The sequence below is a fragment of the Rhamphochromis longiceps genome, linkage group LG4 (assembly GCF_057381845.1).
Source record: "Rhamphochromis longiceps isolate RC_006_pf linkage group LG4, R_longiceps_female_GT1.1, whole genome shotgun sequence".
NCBI classification, from domain to species: domain Eukaryota; kingdom Metazoa; phylum Chordata; class Actinopteri; order Cichliformes; family Cichlidae; genus Rhamphochromis; species Rhamphochromis longiceps.
In genome coordinates this window covers 18376878-18398103 of record NC_140560.1, presented here as the reverse complement: position 1 = coordinate 18398103, position 21226 = coordinate 18376878, and the positions used below count along the sequence as shown (strand labels likewise).

General features: G+C 39.5%; 1 protein-coding gene across 1 annotated transcript; it reads left to right on the top strand.

Annotated features, from left to right (window-relative positions):
- The first annotated feature begins 916 nt into the window (after nucleotides 1-916).
- On the top strand, nucleotides 917-21140 carry xpo6 (exportin 6). Its single transcript, XM_085403619.1, has 24 exons — nucleotides 917-1724; nucleotides 2476-2566; nucleotides 3472-3584; nucleotides 5118-5315; nucleotides 6254-6413; nucleotides 6750-6827; nucleotides 6935-7466; nucleotides 9344-9470; nucleotides 9559-9668; nucleotides 9799-9907; nucleotides 10080-10172; nucleotides 10864-10933; nucleotides 11069-11228; nucleotides 11900-11992; nucleotides 12415-12559; nucleotides 14399-14548; nucleotides 14710-14899; nucleotides 14996-15151; nucleotides 17389-17503; nucleotides 17620-17791; nucleotides 17929-18090; nucleotides 18239-18337; nucleotides 19085-19315; nucleotides 20516-21140. Exons 1-24 carry the CDS (start codon nucleotides 1722-1724, stop codon nucleotides 20615-20617), a joined length of 3459 nt encoding a protein of 1152 aa, XP_085259745.1. The 5' UTR covers nucleotides 917-1721; the 3' UTR covers nucleotides 20618-21140.
- The last annotated feature ends 86 nt before the right edge of the window (nucleotides 21141-21226 follow it).

The following is a 21226-nucleotide window of genomic DNA, read 5'->3' as shown; positions in this document are numbered from 1 at the left end:
GGCTTTTATTTCACTTTAATTTTCTTTATTCCGGAACATACCTCCATCTCTCCAGCCTGTCCTCAGTGTCCTGCACCACCCACACATACTTCCCTGGCACTCCTGACTTCCTCATGCAGTACCACAGTTCTTCTCTTGGCACCCTATATCATGTGCTTTCACTTTTAACCCACATCCATAGAGACAAAATGCCATTCCTTCTGACCTTCTCTGTACTTCTCCATCAACACTCAAAGCAAAAGTCGCATTTGTAGTGCTCTTTCTTGACATGGAGCTATACTGTTGCTCTAAATAACCTAGCTCCATCAACTCTTTTCCATAGCTTAATGGCATGGCTAATCAGCTTTATCCCTATTTAGTTATTACAGTTCTGTACTCACCATTGGTCTTGAATATCTGTACCAGTACACATCCATTCCTCAGACATCCTCTCACTTTCCAATATAGTGTTAAATAGTCTGGTTGTGGCATGTATAGCTATTCTTATGTAAATTATAAATCTTTCACCTTTACCTGTATAGTGAATACAATTCTCCTGTATATGACAATCTTGGGTTTTAAGTGCTAATAACTATCTGTTATATATAAGATATAGTGCAAACTTTATCAATGGTCCTTCTCCTGTTTATATAACCTTACTTCTTTGAAAGCCAGGCAAATTCCTGTATTTGTATGTTTGTGTGGGCGAGCCAGGTTTCAGCAGAAGCACAGTATTATAATAGCATTTTGCATAAGGCTTTTTAGGGGAAATGACAACATGAAACATATGAAGGTCTTTTTTTTAGAGTAAATTCATTCGTTTCATTTTACCTTTGTTCATAACTTTGAATTATTTAACAGTAAAGTGTTTTAATTTGAAAGCTATAACCGGAGACTGTGTTTTTTCTTAATGTGAGTGACTTGACAGAGCTGATTGGGTTGTTTGCAGCAAAAGAGGAAGTTGCAATGGAGACCCTGAAACCTGCAAGCTAGCTTTATTCTTGAGCCGCCCTAAGCACCGAGAAGGGGAATGACAGGAACGGTCGCTGATAGCATTTTATAATTATTGTTGTTGCGGATTTGTAAACGTTTTTGTTTGTGCGTTTTTAAAGCCCGCTTTGACTTTAGAAATCGAGACTGTCGTGTCCGGACACAGGAGCATGTCTGCGGTTGACAGTTAGCGAACGAAAATTATTCCTTCATCCTTCTAGAAAAGCTAACTGGCTAGCCATCCGCTGCAGCGTTAGCAACTGGGTAATTTAGCATCAAAATGCCTGACACAAAACGCTAATTAAAGCTGCACACTTACGTGGTGTCGGCTAGATGCTGACAAAACTATATTTCTGTATTCAACCTAACGGTGGAATTAGCGTTGAGCTGCAATGCGGCTAGCCTCTGGGCTCGGCATAGCTAATTTAATGTCAAGTCTTTATGCCTGGTAGTCGAAAACCGCTTTATTCGAGCAAGGTTAAAAAAAAAAAAAAATATATATATATATATATATATATATATATACATTCAAAGCACAGTCAGCGAGGCCAGCCTTTGCTAGCTAGTTTTATGTAGATATCAGTTTAAGCAGTCGAGCTGAGCATGATGATAACCCTTTGCGGTTACGTTAGCCAGCAGTACCATAGCTAATGTTAGCCGCACAATTGGCTAACTGGGTAACTAATGTTGGCTTATTACTGTAATTAACCAGCGACTAAGTCAACTGAAGACAGCATCCGAGCCAGCTAAACATGGTAAGTATAATTTAAACTCTGGTATTTATCCAGTTGTTCATCTTTCTTCCTCCCTTCCTGCTGAGGGCTAACGCAATGGATAAGCTTAACTCTTTATTCTACTTCTGAATATAAAGATCTGTCATTAGTGAAGATAAATACATTAGCATACAACTGGCAGCGTATGGGGATACGTTGTATGCACTTATACCTGTATACCTTTTTTGTTATCTAACGGTTCTGAGGCCAGGTATTTCACAGGATGTGACAGCTCTTAAAGCCATTTTACGGCACAGGACGCCCATCTTGCAAAACCGAATATTTTGTTTGACTAGTGTTGAGTCTCGGCAAGTTGTGGCTTATTTGTGGAATTCAGACTTGCCTGGCATAGGGGCTAAAATCTCGATATGCTATCTTGCGTTCGGTAGGCAAGGCCCAACTTCATCCACATGAGAAAACAAGGGTAGTGCCAAACTATATTACGATTAAGCCTGTGCTGTTGCCTTTTATAACTAAGTGCTTTAACCAAACAGCAAGCTGGTGTAATAATTGGCTATAAGAACAAGATACTTGTATGCCAGTGTATTGTTCTCTTTACTATGTGTGAACATGTGTATGAGGACGCTCTTTCTGTATTTAAGCACGATTGAGTGGTTATACCACGATTGTACACAAAAAACAAAGGAATTCCTCTAAAGACTTAGTGATTCTATGCTCTATTTGGTGATGGATCGCTCATGTTGTTTGTACTTTACTTTCTATTACCTATTAGGCTTCAGAGGAGGCATCGCTGCGCGCACTAGAGGGCCTGATGACGGAGTTCTTTCATAGCTGCACAACTAATGAGCGAAAAAGAGAAATCGGTAAGTAAGGTCTTGCAAAACAGTACACTTAAGAAGTATGACCATGATGCAGTATTTTAAGGTTCCCATCAGGCTGGTCTGAAATGGAAATGACACAGAGCAGTGTAAGAATGTGTAATTGAGGGTTAATGTGTCTACCCCATAATCATCCACAGTAATGTACAAACGTTTCATGCACGTTGACCACTCCTCCTCATTTCCTGTGTGATTACCTGTTTTTGCTCTTGAATAAATTCAAAATATCTACAGTAATTAAAGAAGAGCTAAAAATGTTTAATTAAATATGGAAAAAGGAACCTAATCAATGCATTTCTTGGTGAATGTTGGTCTGTCATTCATATCTGTGGATAGGTTGACCACAATGTGCTCATGTTGTGCGAGGCTAGTTGACTCTTAACTTTAAACATTTCTAATCGGTACCAGCCCTTGCTAATTGTTACCAGAAGTACTATACCATTTCTATACCATTTAAAATGTCTCATAGCACATGCATTAACTTTAAAATTGTTATGTGCTTTATTAAAGGGAAACCTTTGTAGAGCTCAGTTCTTGGTTTAAAAAAAAAAAGAAAGCTAAAGGAGCCTTTGTCTTTTGATGTAGATGAACGGTAGAGTTTCCTCTATGTGAAACTCTCTTGCCCTTATCCTTAAAATTCTTAAACGATAGTATATTTCTGCTTTGAATAGTCTGGATCTATAAATACAGAGATACTGTTGAGTGTCAGGATCATGTTTAAGGTGGTCTAAAATTGTTTTGTTTCTATAAAAAACATTAATCTTTTGCATTCTTGGTTTTTTAAATCCACTTCCTGTGTTGTGACGCATTACTTTCAGTCTGATTGCTAGCGAGGTGCTAGTATTGAACTACTTCTGTGAGAGCTCATGCTTACTTCCTTTTTTCTGCAGAAGAGCTGCTGAATAACTTTGCACAGCAGACTGGAGCGTGGCGCCATTGCATGTTCTTCCTCTCCAATACTCGGAATGAGTATGTAATGATGTACAGTCTCACAGTATTTGAAGTAAGTCCTGTAGGTGGAAGATGCATGTTCTCAGTTCAAAGTACTAGCAAGAGCTTTCTCTCTTCTTCTTTTTTTTCAACATTTTGTTTTCAGATAATTTTAGATACTTAATAAATGCATACTGCAAGAAGAGGCGTATGTTAACAAGAATGTATTTCATGGCCTTTTCCTGTTTCCTCATTTTTTATAATTCTGCAAGTGAAGTTAGTTAAAAGTGTAGCAAATTTACCACAGAATGAAAGAATGAGCATAAAGTGCCCTTTAAAAACTGCCTTTAACTTAAAATGTATATCTGAAATGCTTAATTTTTTTTAACCTCATTATATTATGTTTCAGACTAATCTTAAATGGATTACATCTTTTATTTAATATAAAACCTTTACTGAAGTATTCCCTTTCTTGCATATGACATCCTACTTTTATCCGTGGGTTGTGGGGTTGTTGTACAGCTGATTGGGACTTGTGTCTTAATTCAACATAATTTAGAACTGAAAACATCAGCCTTGACTTTCTCACTATCTGTGGTGTATGTTAGAGTTAAAACCAAGCTATGAGATTTAGAGAATTTCCTGCAAGCTGTGATTCAAGTCTAGTGAGAGCTGGAGGGGGTTGCAATTAAAAGAAGAGATAAAAATACCTTAGTTTCATTCAGGAGTCAAGAGCACTGAAACCTCTGATTCTTAAGTGAAAGCTGTTAGGAACTACAACATTTTACCAGTCTATCACTAGAGTGGCCACTATTCCTCACTAAACGGCTGAGAATTTTCCCAATACACCTGAACAACTCAGAACACGGAAGCAAAATCCTGTGGTCTGATCCATTTGTTCCTAATTGCCTGTCCAGTTTATGGCTGCAATGAGATGAAGCCTGTCCAAGCTTTCATAAGACAAGACGCAGGGTACACCCTGGACAGGTCGCTGGTTCGTGGAACACAAAAAGTGTGTTTTGCCACACTGTGTGGAGGGAACCAAAGACAGGCAGCTGTTAGTAGCAGCAGCATGATGGGATGGTGTTTTTCTTAGATGGTGGATGGTCAGGAAGGTCAGATCGATGCTGGAAAATGATGAGCAGCCCTGTTCAGTGAAAGCCTTTTTTCCAGAGTGTAGTTGGCTTTCAGGCTGGTGATTTATAAATGTAATTGAGCAAGAGGGGAAAGAGCAGTAGCTTTGGGAAACATAGCAGACCTGAAAATCCTGCGCACTGATGCTCCCCATCATTGGTTCAACAATAAAAATTCCTCCAATAACGAAAGAAATGTTTTAAAATGTAAAAGGCTTGCAGGATCTTCCCCAAGACGATTTGAGATACTATACCTGGCAAAGGTGCTTTACCCAAGTGAAGGGTCCTTCCAGTAAATTGACAAATATTTTTCCTTGGTCATTGTGGAGTTCTGTGCACAGATTGGGTGGGGAAAAAATAATCCCATATAAAATGGGCCTAAGACATTGTGGAAGTGCACTGCATATGTTTGTATAAATGTTTTTGTCATCTGTACACATGTTTTACAGTTGATTGCTAATTGTAATTTTCAGAACCTGGTAAACAAGATGTGGATTGGAGTTGCTTCCCAGGACAAGATGGAGATTCGCAGCTGTCTTCCCAAACTCCTCCTTGCTCAGCACAAATCTGTGCCCTATTTTATCCGTAATAAGCTTTGTAAAGTCATTGTAGACATTGGTCGCCAGGATTGGCCGATGTTCTACCACGATTTCTTTACAAACACCCTTCAGGTAAGGAGTAACCCTTGAAGCTGTTTGTCTGACCCGAGTGGTGTCTGTCATATTTTAGGCCTGTTTAGTGAACAAAATGACTTGGTTTGCAACAAAAGTTAGTGAGGGTGGTCTCTCAATATCAAACCACATCTTTGATACTGATGAAGTGTCAAAACTTGTCATTATCGGTACAGGGGAGGTCATCTTTATTGGTGGAAGGGTTAAGTAATGAAATGAAGCTGATGAAGACACAAAAGTTGCATTATAAAACCAGAGCTTCTGTTGCATGGAACATATATATGTTCTTGTGTAATTTGAAGTAGTCCTAAAAAATATCCTGTCTCTGTTCTTCCCTTCTGGTCACATTTATTCCAATTTCCTTTGAGGTTGTCTTTTGTTTTTCTTTTTTTTGTTGTTGTTGTTGTGTTTTTAATCAATTTGCTGTACTTATGTCAGCATTTTAAGTTTGCACAAAGATGTTTTGAGGAAGTGGCACAGTCTTAAATAGAGAAGTTCAGTTATAATCCAAGAAAAATACATTTTTGTTTTAATCTCATGAAATATCTGAAATAAACCCAAATGATTTCTGCATTAAGTTGTTCATTCAGAGTGGTAAGCCACATGAACTAGAGCTTGATATCATCTTGTCTCGTGGTGTGTTTTGCTAATCAATGCCTCCTTAAACAGCCAAACTTAGTATGTGTAATGCATTTGTTCTGTAAAGGGAAATTACATTCAATAAAGGTCCTTTTGTTTTATTCTAAAACAGCTGTGTTAGGCTTTAAGTGTACACAACGAAATAACCTGATCTGTTAACCAACTTCTATAAAGTCTGTCAGCAGGCTTTTAACCAAACAGCTTGGAAAGTATTTTGGAGAATTAGGTAGGTCACTAGGTAGTTGATAAAATTAACTTTTTGAACTGTGTGTGTGTGTCCATCAATCTCCTGTCTATAGTTGATCCAGTCCCCGGCTCTGGCTCCACTGGGGTTGGTTATGTTAAAAACCACATCAGAAGAGCTTGCATGTCCTAGGGAAGACCTGAGTGTTGCCAGGAAAGAGGAGCTCCGCAAACTGCTGCTGGAGCAGGTGCCAACAGTGCTTGGACTGTTGACCGGTGAGGACAACCTTTAATGCTTTGTGAACTCTTAGTACTACTTAACAGGGGTCTCTCCCTGTCCCCCTGCAACAAATTAATATTTGTTTTGTTTTTTTGGAAGATTCAGAGGTGTCCCTATGTTCTAGCAAACAGACAGTTTCGCAACATTTTTGAGGGATCTTAATATGCCACGTTTCAAAGGATGGAAAGGACAGTAGTAAATGCAGGTGTACTGTTAAGAGTAAAGTACTACTATATAAAAAATATAATAAGGTTTGCTAACTTTATTTAGGATCAAATATGACAAATCAGACATCTTTCAGTATGTGTTAGTAACTGGGTACTTGTTTTCAGGAATTCTGGAGACATACTGGGACAAGCACAGTGTCATAGCTTCTACACCGCCTCCCTCACCCACCTCAGGGGAAAGCAGTGAGTGAATTGTCCCTTTCAATGGTTAAAATGGGAAAGACTTAAAATTGTGAAACAGGAGTTTGTTTCTTCTTTATTAACCATAACATTTTGTGTTTTTGAATCAGTGGAATTGCTGGGCAGCTTGTTTCAAGGTAGCCAGTACTCAAAACTGCTTTGTCAGCCCATGGCAGCATTGGACAATGAGAGTCATCAGCTCTGTTGCCTTGTTTTGGAGTGCTTGGCCCACCTGTTCAGCTGGATCCCTTTGTCTACAAGTATTACGCCCACCTTGTTGGCATCCATTTTCCATTTTGCACGATTTGGCTGTGATCTTCGGCCAAAGGCCAAGACAGACTCCTTCATTTCTTCCAACTCCTCCTCCTCAAATGGACAGCTTAATCCTGGGACAATGCCACCAACATCAAATGGAGGAGAGCTAAACGGACAGCAAAACGAGGCTAACAAGGTGGACCGGGCCCGGCTTGGTTTACTTTCCATGACCTGTGTCAATGAACTGGTGTCAAAGAACTGCGTGCCAATGGATTTTGAGGAGTACTTGCTGCGAATGTTCCAGCAGACCTTCTTTCTTCTTCAAAGGCTGACACGAGAAAATAATGCTCATACAATCAAGAGCCGCTTACAGGAACTTGATGAGAGGTATGGCTCAATTCTTAATTTGACCAGAGCATTGGTGCATGAGCAAACTCACTCTGTACAGCCATTTACTTACCCTATGACACAGGTATCAGCGGCATTCTCCCTCCATGTTATGTCATTGCCACTTACCAATTGGTATTTTGGTCGCACCCCACAATATGACACTATCACATAACTTTACTTGCAATAGTATTGCATTGGCCAATATTGTTATTTATTACCTTTTTTCAACTTCATTATGTCCTCAGAGTTAACTTTGTCAATACCCAATCAGGAAGAAGTTATCTTACTTTTTTATGAGATTGTCAGTCATACCAACACTGTCACTAAAACCTGCCATAAAAGATGGGAGTCAGTCTGCAATTGAGTGGGGTCAAGTTGGCAATTATGTGCAATCTGTTTCTGATAATACAGCAATTAACTGTGATAAATCATTGAAAATCGTGTATCTGTTGTTGTTTTCATAGACAGAAAATTCCTAATTAACCTTTAAATTTGCATTTAGCAACCTTTGTGTTTCATGGTTTTTAACTAGAATGCAACCAGCTGGCAGCCAGAGTTGTTCTTATTGACATGGACTCAGACTGATGATAATATGTTGGCAGTCTGCACCACAAGTTTCAGATGGGTTGCAGAATATGAAGAGATTGAGTACAAAGACCAGTCAGCTATTTTAAGTTGTTTGTTTTTTTTGTTTTTTTTCCCTTTTTTGTCTGTCCTATTTTTATGTATTGATTTTTTGGGGGGGGTTTCTGCCATCCCTATTGGTCTTTGTTAAGAATGTTTCCTTTTGCAAATATCTATTAGTTTCTTATAGGGCTGTTCGATATAACGATGTATATCGGATGACGATATAAAAACATCTATCGTTTCATTTTACGCTATCGTTTGTTTCGTGGTGTCGCAAAATAAACTGTTTACGGTAATATTTTTTTCACCGTTTTGATGGTCACTGTAGTGGCTATATTAATTTCTTAAAGTTCTCTCTTTCTCTTATATTTAATATAACCACACTACTGACGGACAAGCGCCTGTTTTTATGCGTTGTGGTTAGCAACAACGACAGTAACAGCATCGCGTGTCCGCTTGTTTATGTTCCACAAATCTTTCACAATAAAGCTCAAGATCCTGTTGAGACTTTTCAAAATAAACTGAATCACGTGAAAGAGCTTTAAAAAAAAGAGCCGTCAGGTGCTAAAAAATAAACCTTAGACTCAAACGTTAGAACAGGCTTTTCCCCGCAGCACGCCATGTAATAAATACTCACAAAGAAAACGGCAGCCTTTACAACTTATGTCTAAAAATGTATCGTTTCATACATCGGTTAAAACACTCGACTCCAGCTACATGACGCGCAGCTGGAAACACTTCCCGCAAGTCGAGCTGCCCGAGATTCACAGAATTTACAGAAAATGTTACATTTTTGTGATTTATATCATTATCGGGACGATAGAATTCTTATATCGGGATATGAGATTTTGGTCATATCGCACAGCCCTAGTTTCTTATGTAATATATATATTTATTTAAATAGGCTGCTTGCAGGATGATAAGTTGTATATATTTTATTTTGAAGATTATACTAGATGTAGTCATTTTTACCTGTGTCTCTTTCATTAAGCTTTTTTAAGACACATCTGTGACATTGTAAATTTTCATGAGTGGTCAGACACATGCGCCACATTGTTATGCCCTTAAACATTGCATCTGCAGGATTATGAAACATTATGATCAAGTTACATGCTGCACTTAATCTGATAAGTAATAATATTGTTGACCATTTAGACCAAATATATTTTGTATTTAATATTTCATGTTTTAAATGTAAGATGTATGTCCCGACTTTTTGCTTCAGTTATTCCTTTCTTATCTTGCAGTTACCTGGAAAAGTTTACAGACTTCCTGCGTCTGTTTGTCAGTGTTCACTTGAGGCGAATTGAGTCAAGTCCTCAGTTTCCTATTGTAGAGTTTCTTGCCCTGCTTTTCAAGTACACTTTCAACCAGGTAATGATTACCTTTTCCACGTTCATGCAATGCAGCTAAAGATTCTATGTAAACTTCCTTCTCATGCACATTTTTTTTTTTTTTTAAGCCCACCCATGAAGGCTATTTTGCCTGTTTGGACATTTGGAGTGTGTTTTTGGATTTTTTAACAACGAAAATCAAAAGCAGGCTACCAGACAGAGAAAGTGTCCTGAATAGGTAAGACGCTCAAGAGATATTTACAGAAACACTCAAAGAACTAAAGTTGATTTAATGATTTCCTATTTTGTCATTCATTCTTGAGTGTGAAGTTGCTGTTGTGTAATGTATTCATGTGCCAACTGGGCAGGTACAAAGATGCCTTAGGTCTTCTGTTAAGGGAAGTTCTGAATCGCATACAGTTCAGATGCAATCAAGCCCAGTTAGAAGAGCTGGACGACGAGACTCTGGATGATGATGTAAGAACATTTAATAATGTAAAATTATTACAAATATCATCTGCACTGTTTCATATTATCTGTCTATCTTGTAGCCACATGAAGCATTAAATTTGCTTTAAGCATAAGTACAGACTAAAGAAATGGTTTTATCTTCAGTGTCTGACTACTCTGCTTCATTTTGTAACCATAGCAACAGACTGAGTGGCAAAGGTACCTGCGTCAGAGTCTGGAGGTGGTTGCCAAGGTGATGGAGCTGCTCCCATCCTATGCATTCTCTACTTTGGTAAGAAATCACTGTTGGTGTCACCTTTTGTATTTTGTAAGGCAGTTTAGAGACGTTTTAAATAGACCAGATCAGAGCTTTATTATTTTTAGATTTGGAAAATCTAGTAGCAGAAATGCTCATAACCTCATGATGACCCATTTATCAGCACAGTGTAGTTTCCTTAAACAGTGAAATCACTTGACAATGATGGCATGAAGTATTTTCTGTTCTGCATTGTAAATTTTGTTGTAAAGGAGTACATTAATAGGTTAAACTGTCATCAAATACACACCAAGGTGTCTTAAGCCTCATTAGTACCTGCTCGGATTGACTCGCCATGGTTTTCAGGGTTTTCCATTAGGTCATAATGTAGTAGTGTAATAGTGTCATAATAGTACCTAAAATGTGACGTTGTCAGACTGCATGCCACCGATTGGCTGGTAGTAGCATCACTCGATGAGTCATGAGAATATCTCATTCACGAAAACCAATACCACCATCATTTCAAAGAAGATAATTGTGGCTTTATTATACTTATTTATAACTCTTTTTATAAAACTGAATTAAATTTTATTTTGAACTTGCTGCCTTAAAATTGAGTAGGTCTTTTAGTAATGATTTAAGTTGCCTGTGAGTTCTGAGGTTATAATAATGTGGGGGTGTTAGTACATGTAACAATTTCCTCCTTATTCTTCTTTTTGCTCTAAAGTTTCCAGTTCTTCAAGAAAATTTGGACGTATACCTCGGTTTACAGCAGTTTATTGTGACTACTGGCACAAGTAAGTACAATTTATTGATGGGGGAAAAAAACATTGCTTTTATGTCGACTCAAAAATGACATCACTTCTGTAGATTAAAATATTAGATCGATCCTGTAACATTTGTTTTCTTGTCTCTTTGTTGTTTTTATCTAGGTCGACGGCTAAATATCACTGCTGAGAACGACTGTCGCCGACTTCACTGTTCTCTCAGGGACCTCAGCTCCCTACTTCAGGCTGTTGGACGCTTGGCTGAGTATTTCATTGGAGATATTTTTGCTGCACGTTTCAGTGACGCCCTGGCTGTGGTAGAGAGGTAAGCGTGTATTACAAATCAAGGTCAACATAGCCAGACTTTGTTTGCTTTTAGTTGGTTCAACAAAACCTCAAACTCCAGTTTGAGTTAATGATTATCAACTTTCTGTTAAGCTTGGCTTTCTGCTTCAGATTCTGTGCACGCTCAGATTAAAAAGGGTGATTTAACACATCATATTACAGTTCTTCAGCAAAAAAAAAAAGAAGTTCCCTTTTAGTTCTGCTTACTCCAATCAGAGATGTTATCAATCAAGATGATTAAAAATGTATAAAGAACATAAATAATATAACAGTACAATGAATCAGTGTTGCGAATAAGACGATAGATCCACCTTAAACTGGATACATTTAAATATTAAAGGGTTTAAAGAAAGCTTTAATGCGTTATAGCTTAACTAGCAAAAGTTCATATGTAGCCTCCTAACTTTAATCTTTCTTCATAGCAAACCCCTCCGAATCCTATGTTTGTATTTAAAAATGTACGCTGTTAGTGTTGCAGACTTTTGTCGCCAGCATTACAAAATCTTATCTTGACATTGCCTTCTCTTTTTTGTGTGTGTGATTTATTTAAGTTGCTCTTTGGTTGTATGAATTCTGAGTTCTTCATATTTTAACTGATGGTTTTAAGGAATGAGTAAAATATCAAAAAGGAACATTTGCCTCTTTTTTAAGATTGGTTGAAGTGACTTGTTATGGCTCCCAGACCAGCCTCTATGACCTGGAGACTGCTGTGCCTTCTGTGCTCAAACCAGACCTCATTGATGTGTGAGTATCATGTTTAAAGGAACATTGAACAGTAAAATTTTATATGTGATCAAACCATTAGAAATGAAAGACTCATGGAGTCAAAGACAGTGTCATGCAAAAGAGAACAGGGAGCTGAGCGTGTGAATAGCTATCGGGTTTGTGTGAAATGTTGTGGACACTGGACAGCCGCCCTTGCTGCACAGTTGCCTTGCATTCAGAGCAACCTCATGTTTTACATAATAAAATGACAGAATATTTTTACTCTGGCTTCAGTGTTTTATGTTCAGAAGATATGAGTTTTTGTGTGCCAAATACAATTAATGCTACCACGAACATGGCTTTAGACATGTCAAAGTTACACAAATTAGCAAATTAGGTAAGCAGTATAAGTAAGAAATGTGTTTTAACTCTGTGTGCGTATGTGGTTTCATTTGTTACAGACATGCACAGGCTCTTGCTGCTTTGCAAGCTTATTCTCACTGGCTTGCACAGTTTTACAGTGAAGTCCACAGTCAAAACCAGAGCCAGTTCATCAACCTCATTAAGTCTGCCATCGACGCCAGTAGCCCGCTCATCACAACCAAGGTAGCTTCAATGTCAAGCATATTACAAATCCAGCCTTAACTAATCAGCTATTTATATTTAGAAAAAATTTTTAGAAAGAATTTGTGCAGAATCTTTGACTTAAGTAAACCTGTGTTTATAAGAAACTGCATGTCACAGACACAGTAAGTTTCATGTTGCAACAGTGGTTTAAAAATTAAGGAAGAAGTATAATTTAGAAACTGTTAACCAAAGCTTGAAACATGCAGTCCATGTTCACAGTTTTTATATATCAGAATCATCAGAATCAGAATCAGAATACTTTATTGATCCCTGGGGGAAATTATTTTTTGTTACAGTGCTCCATTTTAAACCAACATTAAGACAAGACAGACAATACACTAACTAAGAATAGTACAATATATACATATATATACATACATACATACATACATACATAAGTCACTCATAAATAAATAGTTGGAAAAGAAACATGTGTAGTTGTAGCAGCAAACAGTGTGTTAAGTGGATGCGTTGTACAGGGAGATGGCCACAGGCAGGAATGATTTCCTGTGTCGTTCAGTGGTGCTTTTCGGTAATCTCAGTCTCTCACTGAACGTGCTCCTGTGACTGACCAACATGTCATGGAGTGGGTGGGAGGTGTTATCCAACATTGTCTTTATCTTGGACAGCATCCGCCTCTCCGACACCACCTTGAGGGAGTCCAGCTCCATCCCCACAACATTGCTGGCCTTATGGATTAGTTTATTAAGTCTGTTGGCATCTGCGACCCTCAGCCTGCTCCCCCAGCATGCAACAGCATAGAGGATCGCACTGGCCACAACAGACTCATAGAAAATCCTCAGCATTTTCTGGCAGATGTTGAAGGACCTCAGTCGCCTCAAAAAATAGAGACGACTCTGGCCCTTCCTGTAAAGTGCTGTGGTGTTTTTAGCCCAGTCCAGTTTATTGTCAATGTGTACTCCAAGGTATTTATAGTCCTCCACAATGTCAACACTGACCCCCTGAATTGAAACAGGGGTCAAGTGTTTCCTGGTCTTCCTGAAGTCCACGATCAGTTCCTTGGTCTTTGCCACGTTGAGCTGCAGATGATTCTGCCCACACCACGTAACAAAGGAGTCGACCACAGCCCGGTACTCTGTCTCATCATCCCTGCTGATGCATCCAACCACCGCAGAGTCATCAGAAAACTTCTGAAGATGGCATGTCTCTGTGCAGTGGCTGAAGTCTGTGGTGTAGAGGGTGAAGAGGAAGGGGGAGAGGACAGTCCCCTGTGGTGCCCCTGTGTTGCTGATCACCTTGTCAGACACACACTGTGGGAGACGTACATATTGTGGTCTTCCTGTCAGGTAATGAACAATCCAGGACACCAGAGAAGCATCCACCTGCATCGCTGCTAACTTATCACCCAGGAGGGTTGGCCTGATGGTGTTGAAAGCACTGGAAAAGTCAAAAAACATGACCCTCACAGTGCTCGCCGGCTGGTCCAGATGGGTGTAGACACGATTGAGCAGGTAGATGATGGCGTCCTCAGTTCCGAGACGAGGCTGATAAGCGAACTGAAGGGGATCCAGGTGTGGTCTTACTATGGGTCGCAGCTGGTCCAGGATGAGCCTTTCCAGGGTCTTCATGATGTGGGAGGTCAATGCCACGGGCCTGTAATCCTGGGGGCCACTGGGACGTGGCGTCTTTGGTACAGGGACGAGGCATGATGTCTTTAAGTTGATCTGAAACATCTGATCCATACAGTTTATCTTGCCCTAGCTTGTATTTATAACAAAATGTTGCAAATTTAAAAAGCTATAAAATATATTTTTCCACTTCTAGTCTGTTTAAAAATTTTTACACTTAAATGTTCAGGTACCTGAAAAGTTGATGCTGTCAGCGTGCCATCTGATGGTCTCCATAACCTCTACAGTGAGGCCTGTGTTCTTGGTCACTTTGCCAGCTGTTCAAAACATCTTCAACCTGATTACTACACAAAATCAGACACGCAGACTTCCCCAGGAGGTAAATAGTGTACTTTTATTTTCCATCAATCATTATATAGTATCACGTTTCAATCACAGCATAACAATGTGAATATGTACATTTGTTTAAAATTTTGTCGCCAATTTAAATTTTCTGTGTGACCTTGAACATGAAGTAAATGAAGTAATCTTCTCGTACAGGCTCACATGTTGGTGTGTAGGGCTTTATCCAATATGCTGCTGCTTCCTTGGCCAAATTTACCAGAGAGTGAACAACAGTGGCAGACACGCTCAAGCAACCACGCCAGCCTGCTGGCTGCGCTCACTCGAGAATATCGTATCTTAAGAGGCACAGTGAACATTACTTCACGGCAGCCTGGCCTGAATGACAGTCAGTATTTACTTAGGTTTCGTAACTCCTTATCTCTTTTAATTTTATTATGCTGAGTCACTTTTTGTCCACCTAATTATGTTTTCTCTCGTGTAGTCAAAGCAGTCATACAGCAGACTCTGCCTGTGCTCAGAGACATAGTGGACAGTGTCTCCAGTGAATCCACCAAGTCACGTCAGATCTGTTATCAGAGTCTTCAGGAGTCTGTCCAAGTGTCCCTCACCCATTTTCCAGTGTTTATTCAGCAGCCAGGTCAGTTTAATATCTGTGGTTTGGGTCATTCTCAGTCTTAATGCCACAGCACATTCACAAGTTTTTGAACTTTTTCCTTCCAAACACCTTTTAATCAGCATATGGTGCTAAGATGCAGTATTTCCTTCTTTTTTGTTTTTACAGATTAATTTGTATTCTACTGCTGACACTAATTTTCTATAAAATATGTTCATTTCACCACATGATAGCCAACAGCCAGTACTGAGATTAAAAACACAGTCCAAATCAAAAATGGACTTTAATTAAGCTTGTGGCTTTTTTTTTCATGGTTTTGATCGCCTTTTTAAATTTAAATACTTAATCTAAAATATTTATGATGATTTCAAACATAATTACAAAATTAAGAAATCTTTTATACATTCACTCAGGCTATTATCTCAACCCAGCCCATCTTTAATGGTCCACTTTTGCCTCTTTTCTGCTGGCACTCGACGTTTTTTTTGTTTTTTTTTGCCGTTTTCCATTACAATTGAGTATCACATCAGTGTGGGTGGGATCATAGCAACATGGCCCAGAAGTCCCATAATTGCGACACAAACGCAACACAACAATGGATGACATCAAGGCGATGGTATGCCTGCTGCTAAAGCTGGGCAGACACTGTGCGATATTTTTTATTTTATTTATTTATTTATTTATTTTTTATTTTTTTTCAGTCGCGTTATTCAGCTTCTGCTCAAACTGTACAATTGACTCGCAGGGGTTAGAAGTTCGTAGGTCACGATGCAGGGTCTCGCACTATACGGCCCGATGCTCTGATGCGACCCGAGTGCTCACACTGTGCGTCCATAAAATGAAGGTTATAACAGAAATTCTGTCGCTCGCTCTCCCTCTCTGTCTTTCACTCACACAGACACGCACACCACCACCATCAACTTTGCTAAATTGCTAATGAAAAACATTGATCCGGCAGCTGTGATTGAACAGCAGTGTAGATCCAACTGTTACACCCTGGCCTGGGCAACCGGCGTGCAACACAGGAAAAATAAAAATAAGGGAAAAAGGCCCCCAAGCTCACTGCTCTTAAGGAGGGCGAACCCATAAAAAAAGACTAATACGGGCTTACACAAAAAAAAAAAAAATCCCAAACGAAAGTATCGACAGCTATTTTCTTTAAAGCAAAATACGATATTTATTTACATCAAAACACCAAACTATTTACAACGAGGGGAAGGTCGCGACTATGACACACTGAAACACAGGGTTTAAATACCTAGAGGGAGTAATCAGGAAATGGACAACAAGAGGGAAACACAGCTGGGGCAACTCAGAACTGACGAGACAGGGAAACGTAAACTGAACACACTAAGATAACACAGACTTTCAAAGTAAAACAGGAAACACATAACAGTCACGCCAAAACAAAACGCCTAAAACAATACACTGCCAAACCCCAAATCGTAACACAACTATTTTCACGGTTGTTGTGGTCGTGATAATTTTGTGAGGCCACATCGAAAAGGCTCGGATGAGCTTGCCATAGTTCTACAAGTTGTGCCTCCATCGCTTGTGTCCAGATCACACACTGCACTGCTGTGCTACTCCGTCTTTTTCGCTGACATTTGTGTTTGCACGTGCGCAGTGTGAGAAGCTGCGGTGACACCCTCACGACCAAGCGATTGATGATCGGGAGCTGGTCGTGAGGTGTTAATCGCTTCTCGTTACCCCACGTGTACTACACAATGCACAACACACGATGAAGGTCAAAATCAGGCCGATCGCCAAAAAGGTTGCACGACTCAAAAATCTGCTCAAAATGGGCCAAAAATCGCACAGTGTAAACCCAGCATAAGGAGTCACTCTCGTGACTCGGCAACATCACTCCCTGGCCAGTCAGTGGCATGCAGGCTGTTGACGTCACATTTTCTAATCAAGTCAACTCCCTTAGCACCTCGGCTGAGTAAGTACTGAAAAAGTACCAGGCACCTACCATCTAATGGAAAACCCTAATAACTAAGTCGAGCCGAGTAGGCACTAGTGGAAAAAAAGGCTTTGGTGGCCACAGCATAGACTTTTGTTGTCACTGATCTAGAATTTCAGCTTGATTCACTCACATATATTTAAAGTCCACAGTAAAGCTGATTACTATGAATACTGCAGAAGATGTTTTATCTAACTTTAACCACTGCATGCAAGATAATTTCATGTAACACCATACCAGATCCACATGTTAGGTAATCGCTTCAGTTTTGTTAATTGTCACTTCTCTTTCGTAGATGTGACAGATGAGATGTTGGCCTTCTTCTTGACGTTGTTCCAGGCGTTACGAGTCCAGATGGGTGTTGCTTTCACAGGACAGATCATCCACACATTTCTTAGCATGTTCACCAGGTTAAAAAAAGCTTCTAGCTCAAGACGTCATGTCAAACAATAGCCACCTGTTGCAGTCACATTTATCTTACGTCATCTTAACACTGAGTAACTTCTGTTGTTTTCATTTGCTCTAGGGAGCAGCTGGCAGCCAGTATTTTGCATGAGGGCAGTGCAGGGTGTAGGGTGGTGCAGAAGTTCCTGAAAATCCTACAGGTGGTGGTGCAAGAGCCCGGTCAAGCTTTTAAGCCCTTCCTACCCAGCATCCTTTCTTTGTGCATGGAGCAGGTCTACCCAGTTGTGGCAGAGGTCAGTTGCATCACTGTTTTGTTTGACTTGTGGGTATGCTCTAAAATGTCATCTGTGATATCACTTCTTTTTTAAGAAATTACACATACTGTACCTTACTAAAATATGAATGGATGAATCTCTGGTTTGTTTGACAGCGATCCTCTCCAGACATCAAGGCCGAGATGTTTGAGTTGCTATACCAAATACTTCACCAAAACTGGAGGTACTTCTTTAAAACTTCAGTCTTAACAAGTGTCCAAAGAGGAGATTCAGAAGACACAATGGAAAATGAAGCCCAGTTCACAGCTGCCATGCAGGTGCGTTCATGCATATAGAACAGCCCTAATCCTTGTAATGTGATGTTTAAAGAACTTATAATTGTAATGTCAGCTGTAGGAGAGGTGATTATTGATATTGTTGAATCTCGTCCCACTAAATTTCCTGACGTGTGCTGATATTTTCCAGGCTTTTGGACAGTCTTTCCTGCAGCCTGATATCCACATTTTCAAGCAGAATCTGTGCTATCTGGAGTCTCTCAACAGCAAGCACAAGTTATACCACAGAGTGAGTTCAACTTTGTCAGGATCGTTGATTTTTAGGAGCAAGGGCATAAACAAACCCGTTCTCTTTAAGTAGTCTGCCACAGTCTCAGGTTTTTAATGGTGCACCGATTTCACTTTTTGTGTATCTGCAAGTGCAGCATATTCATAATAATGTTAAACTAACTGTTAGAGCCATCAGTGTAAGTTCAGCTTTAGAATTGAAACTAGTGGTCTAAATACAATTTATTGGACTTGATACTGGACAGTAATTATTGCTGCTAGTCAAATGATCTATACAGTGGATACAAAAACATTGCAGATTCTACCTTCGGCCAAATAAGAGATTATACGTAACTAATGAAATGTGGCTCCTTATTTAACATGTAACATCCTGTTAATTCCAAAAGGTGGAACTAGTGCGCTCTATTTTTGTTTCTGTTTTAGATGTTAATAGTATGACAGTAATTTTTTTGGATCACAGTTTCTAATTTACAGAAATCTTAAGCCAAACCAACTGGCATTCCTTCTAACTAGTTAGTGTGACTCTAATAATAAGTAGGTTTAAATTAATTTAATGTATTTATTTTGATTATCTGTAATTAAAGCAGCAGTGAATGGGTCCCAACATCACAATTCTTGCACAGTGCAACTAAGGCAGCACACATTTCCCTCGTCCACATGTGTGAATTCTATAACACATACTAACGTTACTCTCATTTTCATTTTCGTTTTTTTTTTGTGTGTGTGTGTGTGTTTGTGGGTCTTTCAGAAGCTTTTCCGGACCTCAATGCTCTTCCACTTCATCAATGTGCTGCTGCAAGTCCTTCTCCACAAAAGTCACGACCTTCTTCAGGAGGAAATCACCCTCGCCATTTACAACATGGCCTCTGTTGACTTCGATGCCTTTTATTCGGCCTTCATGCCGGAATTCCTCAATGGCTGCCACGGTGTGGACAGCAGCCAACGAGCTGTTCTCGCACGTAATTTCAAGCTGGAACAGGTAAGTTCAGTGGCACTTTCTAAAAAAAAAAAAATGCTGCACGTGTTGTTCTGTGGGCTTGCAAGTTATTGTCCCCCAATAGGTTAATATGGGTAAATATATCTCAGGGGCTGTTGGCACACACAGGAATTTCCACTTGTTGCACAAATAATTTGGCAACAATACTTAGATTGCTCCAACAGCTGTACATAGAAATCAAATTAGTCTTTTTTTTTTTTCTTTAGAACTGTAATAGCTTATCTGCTATTTGCTGCTACCCCATCTCCTTGCATTCTGTTAAACTTTGGCTGCACAGTAAATAATTAGTTAACATTATAAAAACACGCAGGTGTTTTAATTTGTCTGATAAGACCACTCCTCTGGACTGTTTTTGTTTTTTGTTTTGTTTTTTGGGTTGTTTTTCATGTGTGGATGTGCATAAATGACATTTTTCAGAGTTTCTGGTTGTGCAGGCAAAACTACTCCCTTATTTTTCTTCGAACTTACATGAGTTTGTAGCCCTCACATCAGTCACAGTGAACATCCGCCAACCTCTAAGTCTAACAAAGTAAATAAACACCCTTCGTGCTGCTGTATATTAATGTTGACATACTGGGTATAATGAGAGCCACCATAGTGGAGCCAGCCAACTTCCTGTTCATCCATTTCTACAAAAATTAGCTGAAGGTAGGGAAGCCAGTTCAGTCTGTGCGTGCATTTACCTAATGTCTGCTGATTGGTCTATTTAAACAAAACGTAGCCACTTGATGGCACCAGTTTCCACACATTAATTAAAAGCTAATAATCTTTAACTGTGTGTATAAGAAATAGCTTGTTGTGGTGGTCTCTGTGATGATGCACACTCTCAGCCTGCTGCTGCTATTTCATGCTTGAAATGGAATATTAATTCTGGACTACAGTATTCCCGCGCCACATTATGGTTCACCTTTCGTGGACTCACTACATCAGTCTGTAAATTTATGTCACTCAAATTTAGCAGAATTTCACTTACTGTGTAAATCAAGGGAATACTGTATTTCAGCACCTCGTGTGAAACGAGGTGGTTTAGGGGGTGGGAGTTGTTGAGGTTTTGGGGAAAACCTATATATTATAGCTTCACTATTCTATCAGTCATGGCTGTATCTATTTACTGGACATGTGTTTTTGTGCATTTCTTTCATAAATTAATATTAGTGTCTGTTCCTTCTCCTCTTTCCTAAGGACCTGCCTTCGTTCACTCAAAGCGTTCAGCGGCTGGTGAACGATCTTCGCTACTACAGACTGTGCAACAGCAGCCTGCCCACTGGCACCATCAAGCTATAGCACGATGACTGTTTGAACCACTCCACATACCGTCAGGACTGCCTGTGCTGACCACTTTCCCCGACACTCCTCCAATTCAGCTGTGCTCCACCTTTTCAAAGTAATAGGATGGAGCAACACACATTGTTCGGTTAGGTAATTGGAGGTTGAGGATGCTGCTGATGTTTTTATTTGATTTCTACTGTAGAAGGTTGGCACATTATTATTTTTAAGGCAGTGCCCTCCTTGTGAATTGCCAATGAGTTTGGTGAGAAATGTAAACCTGGTCTGCATTTGGCTTTTGCCCAGACCTGGAGCAGTCTGAGCCAGGCCTTCTTTCCCACGCCTCTGCAACAAAGCTGGGCTGGGACAGAGCACTTTCAACTCATTTTGAGTTTTGTTTTAGTTTTCTTTAATGTCTGCTTTTATTCATTTTGCCTTTTTAATCTCCAAAGGAGAGAGACTCTCAACTTAAGATCTTTCATATCATTCCATTCTGAAAAGAGAAAACCTGCTTGAATAATAAAGTGCTTTTTTAATAAAACCTTTGGCTGGTCTCTGTGCCCTCTGCTGGTCATCTTATAGTATTCATAATGAGAATTTTTTTTATTAGAGATTATGTTTTCCTTT

Excerpts from the sequence above, each read along its gene's own strand:
- xpo6 (XM_085403619.1), top strand. Across the intron at positions 9,908-10,079 it reads ACGAGACTCTGGATGATGAT|CAACAGACTGAGTGGCAAAG; the intron begins GTAAGAACATTT and ends TTGTAACCATAG. Across the intron at positions 19,316-20,515 it reads GTAATTTCAAGCTGGAACAG|GACCTGCCTTCGTTCACTCA; the intron begins GTAAGTTCAGTG and ends CTCTTTCCTAAG.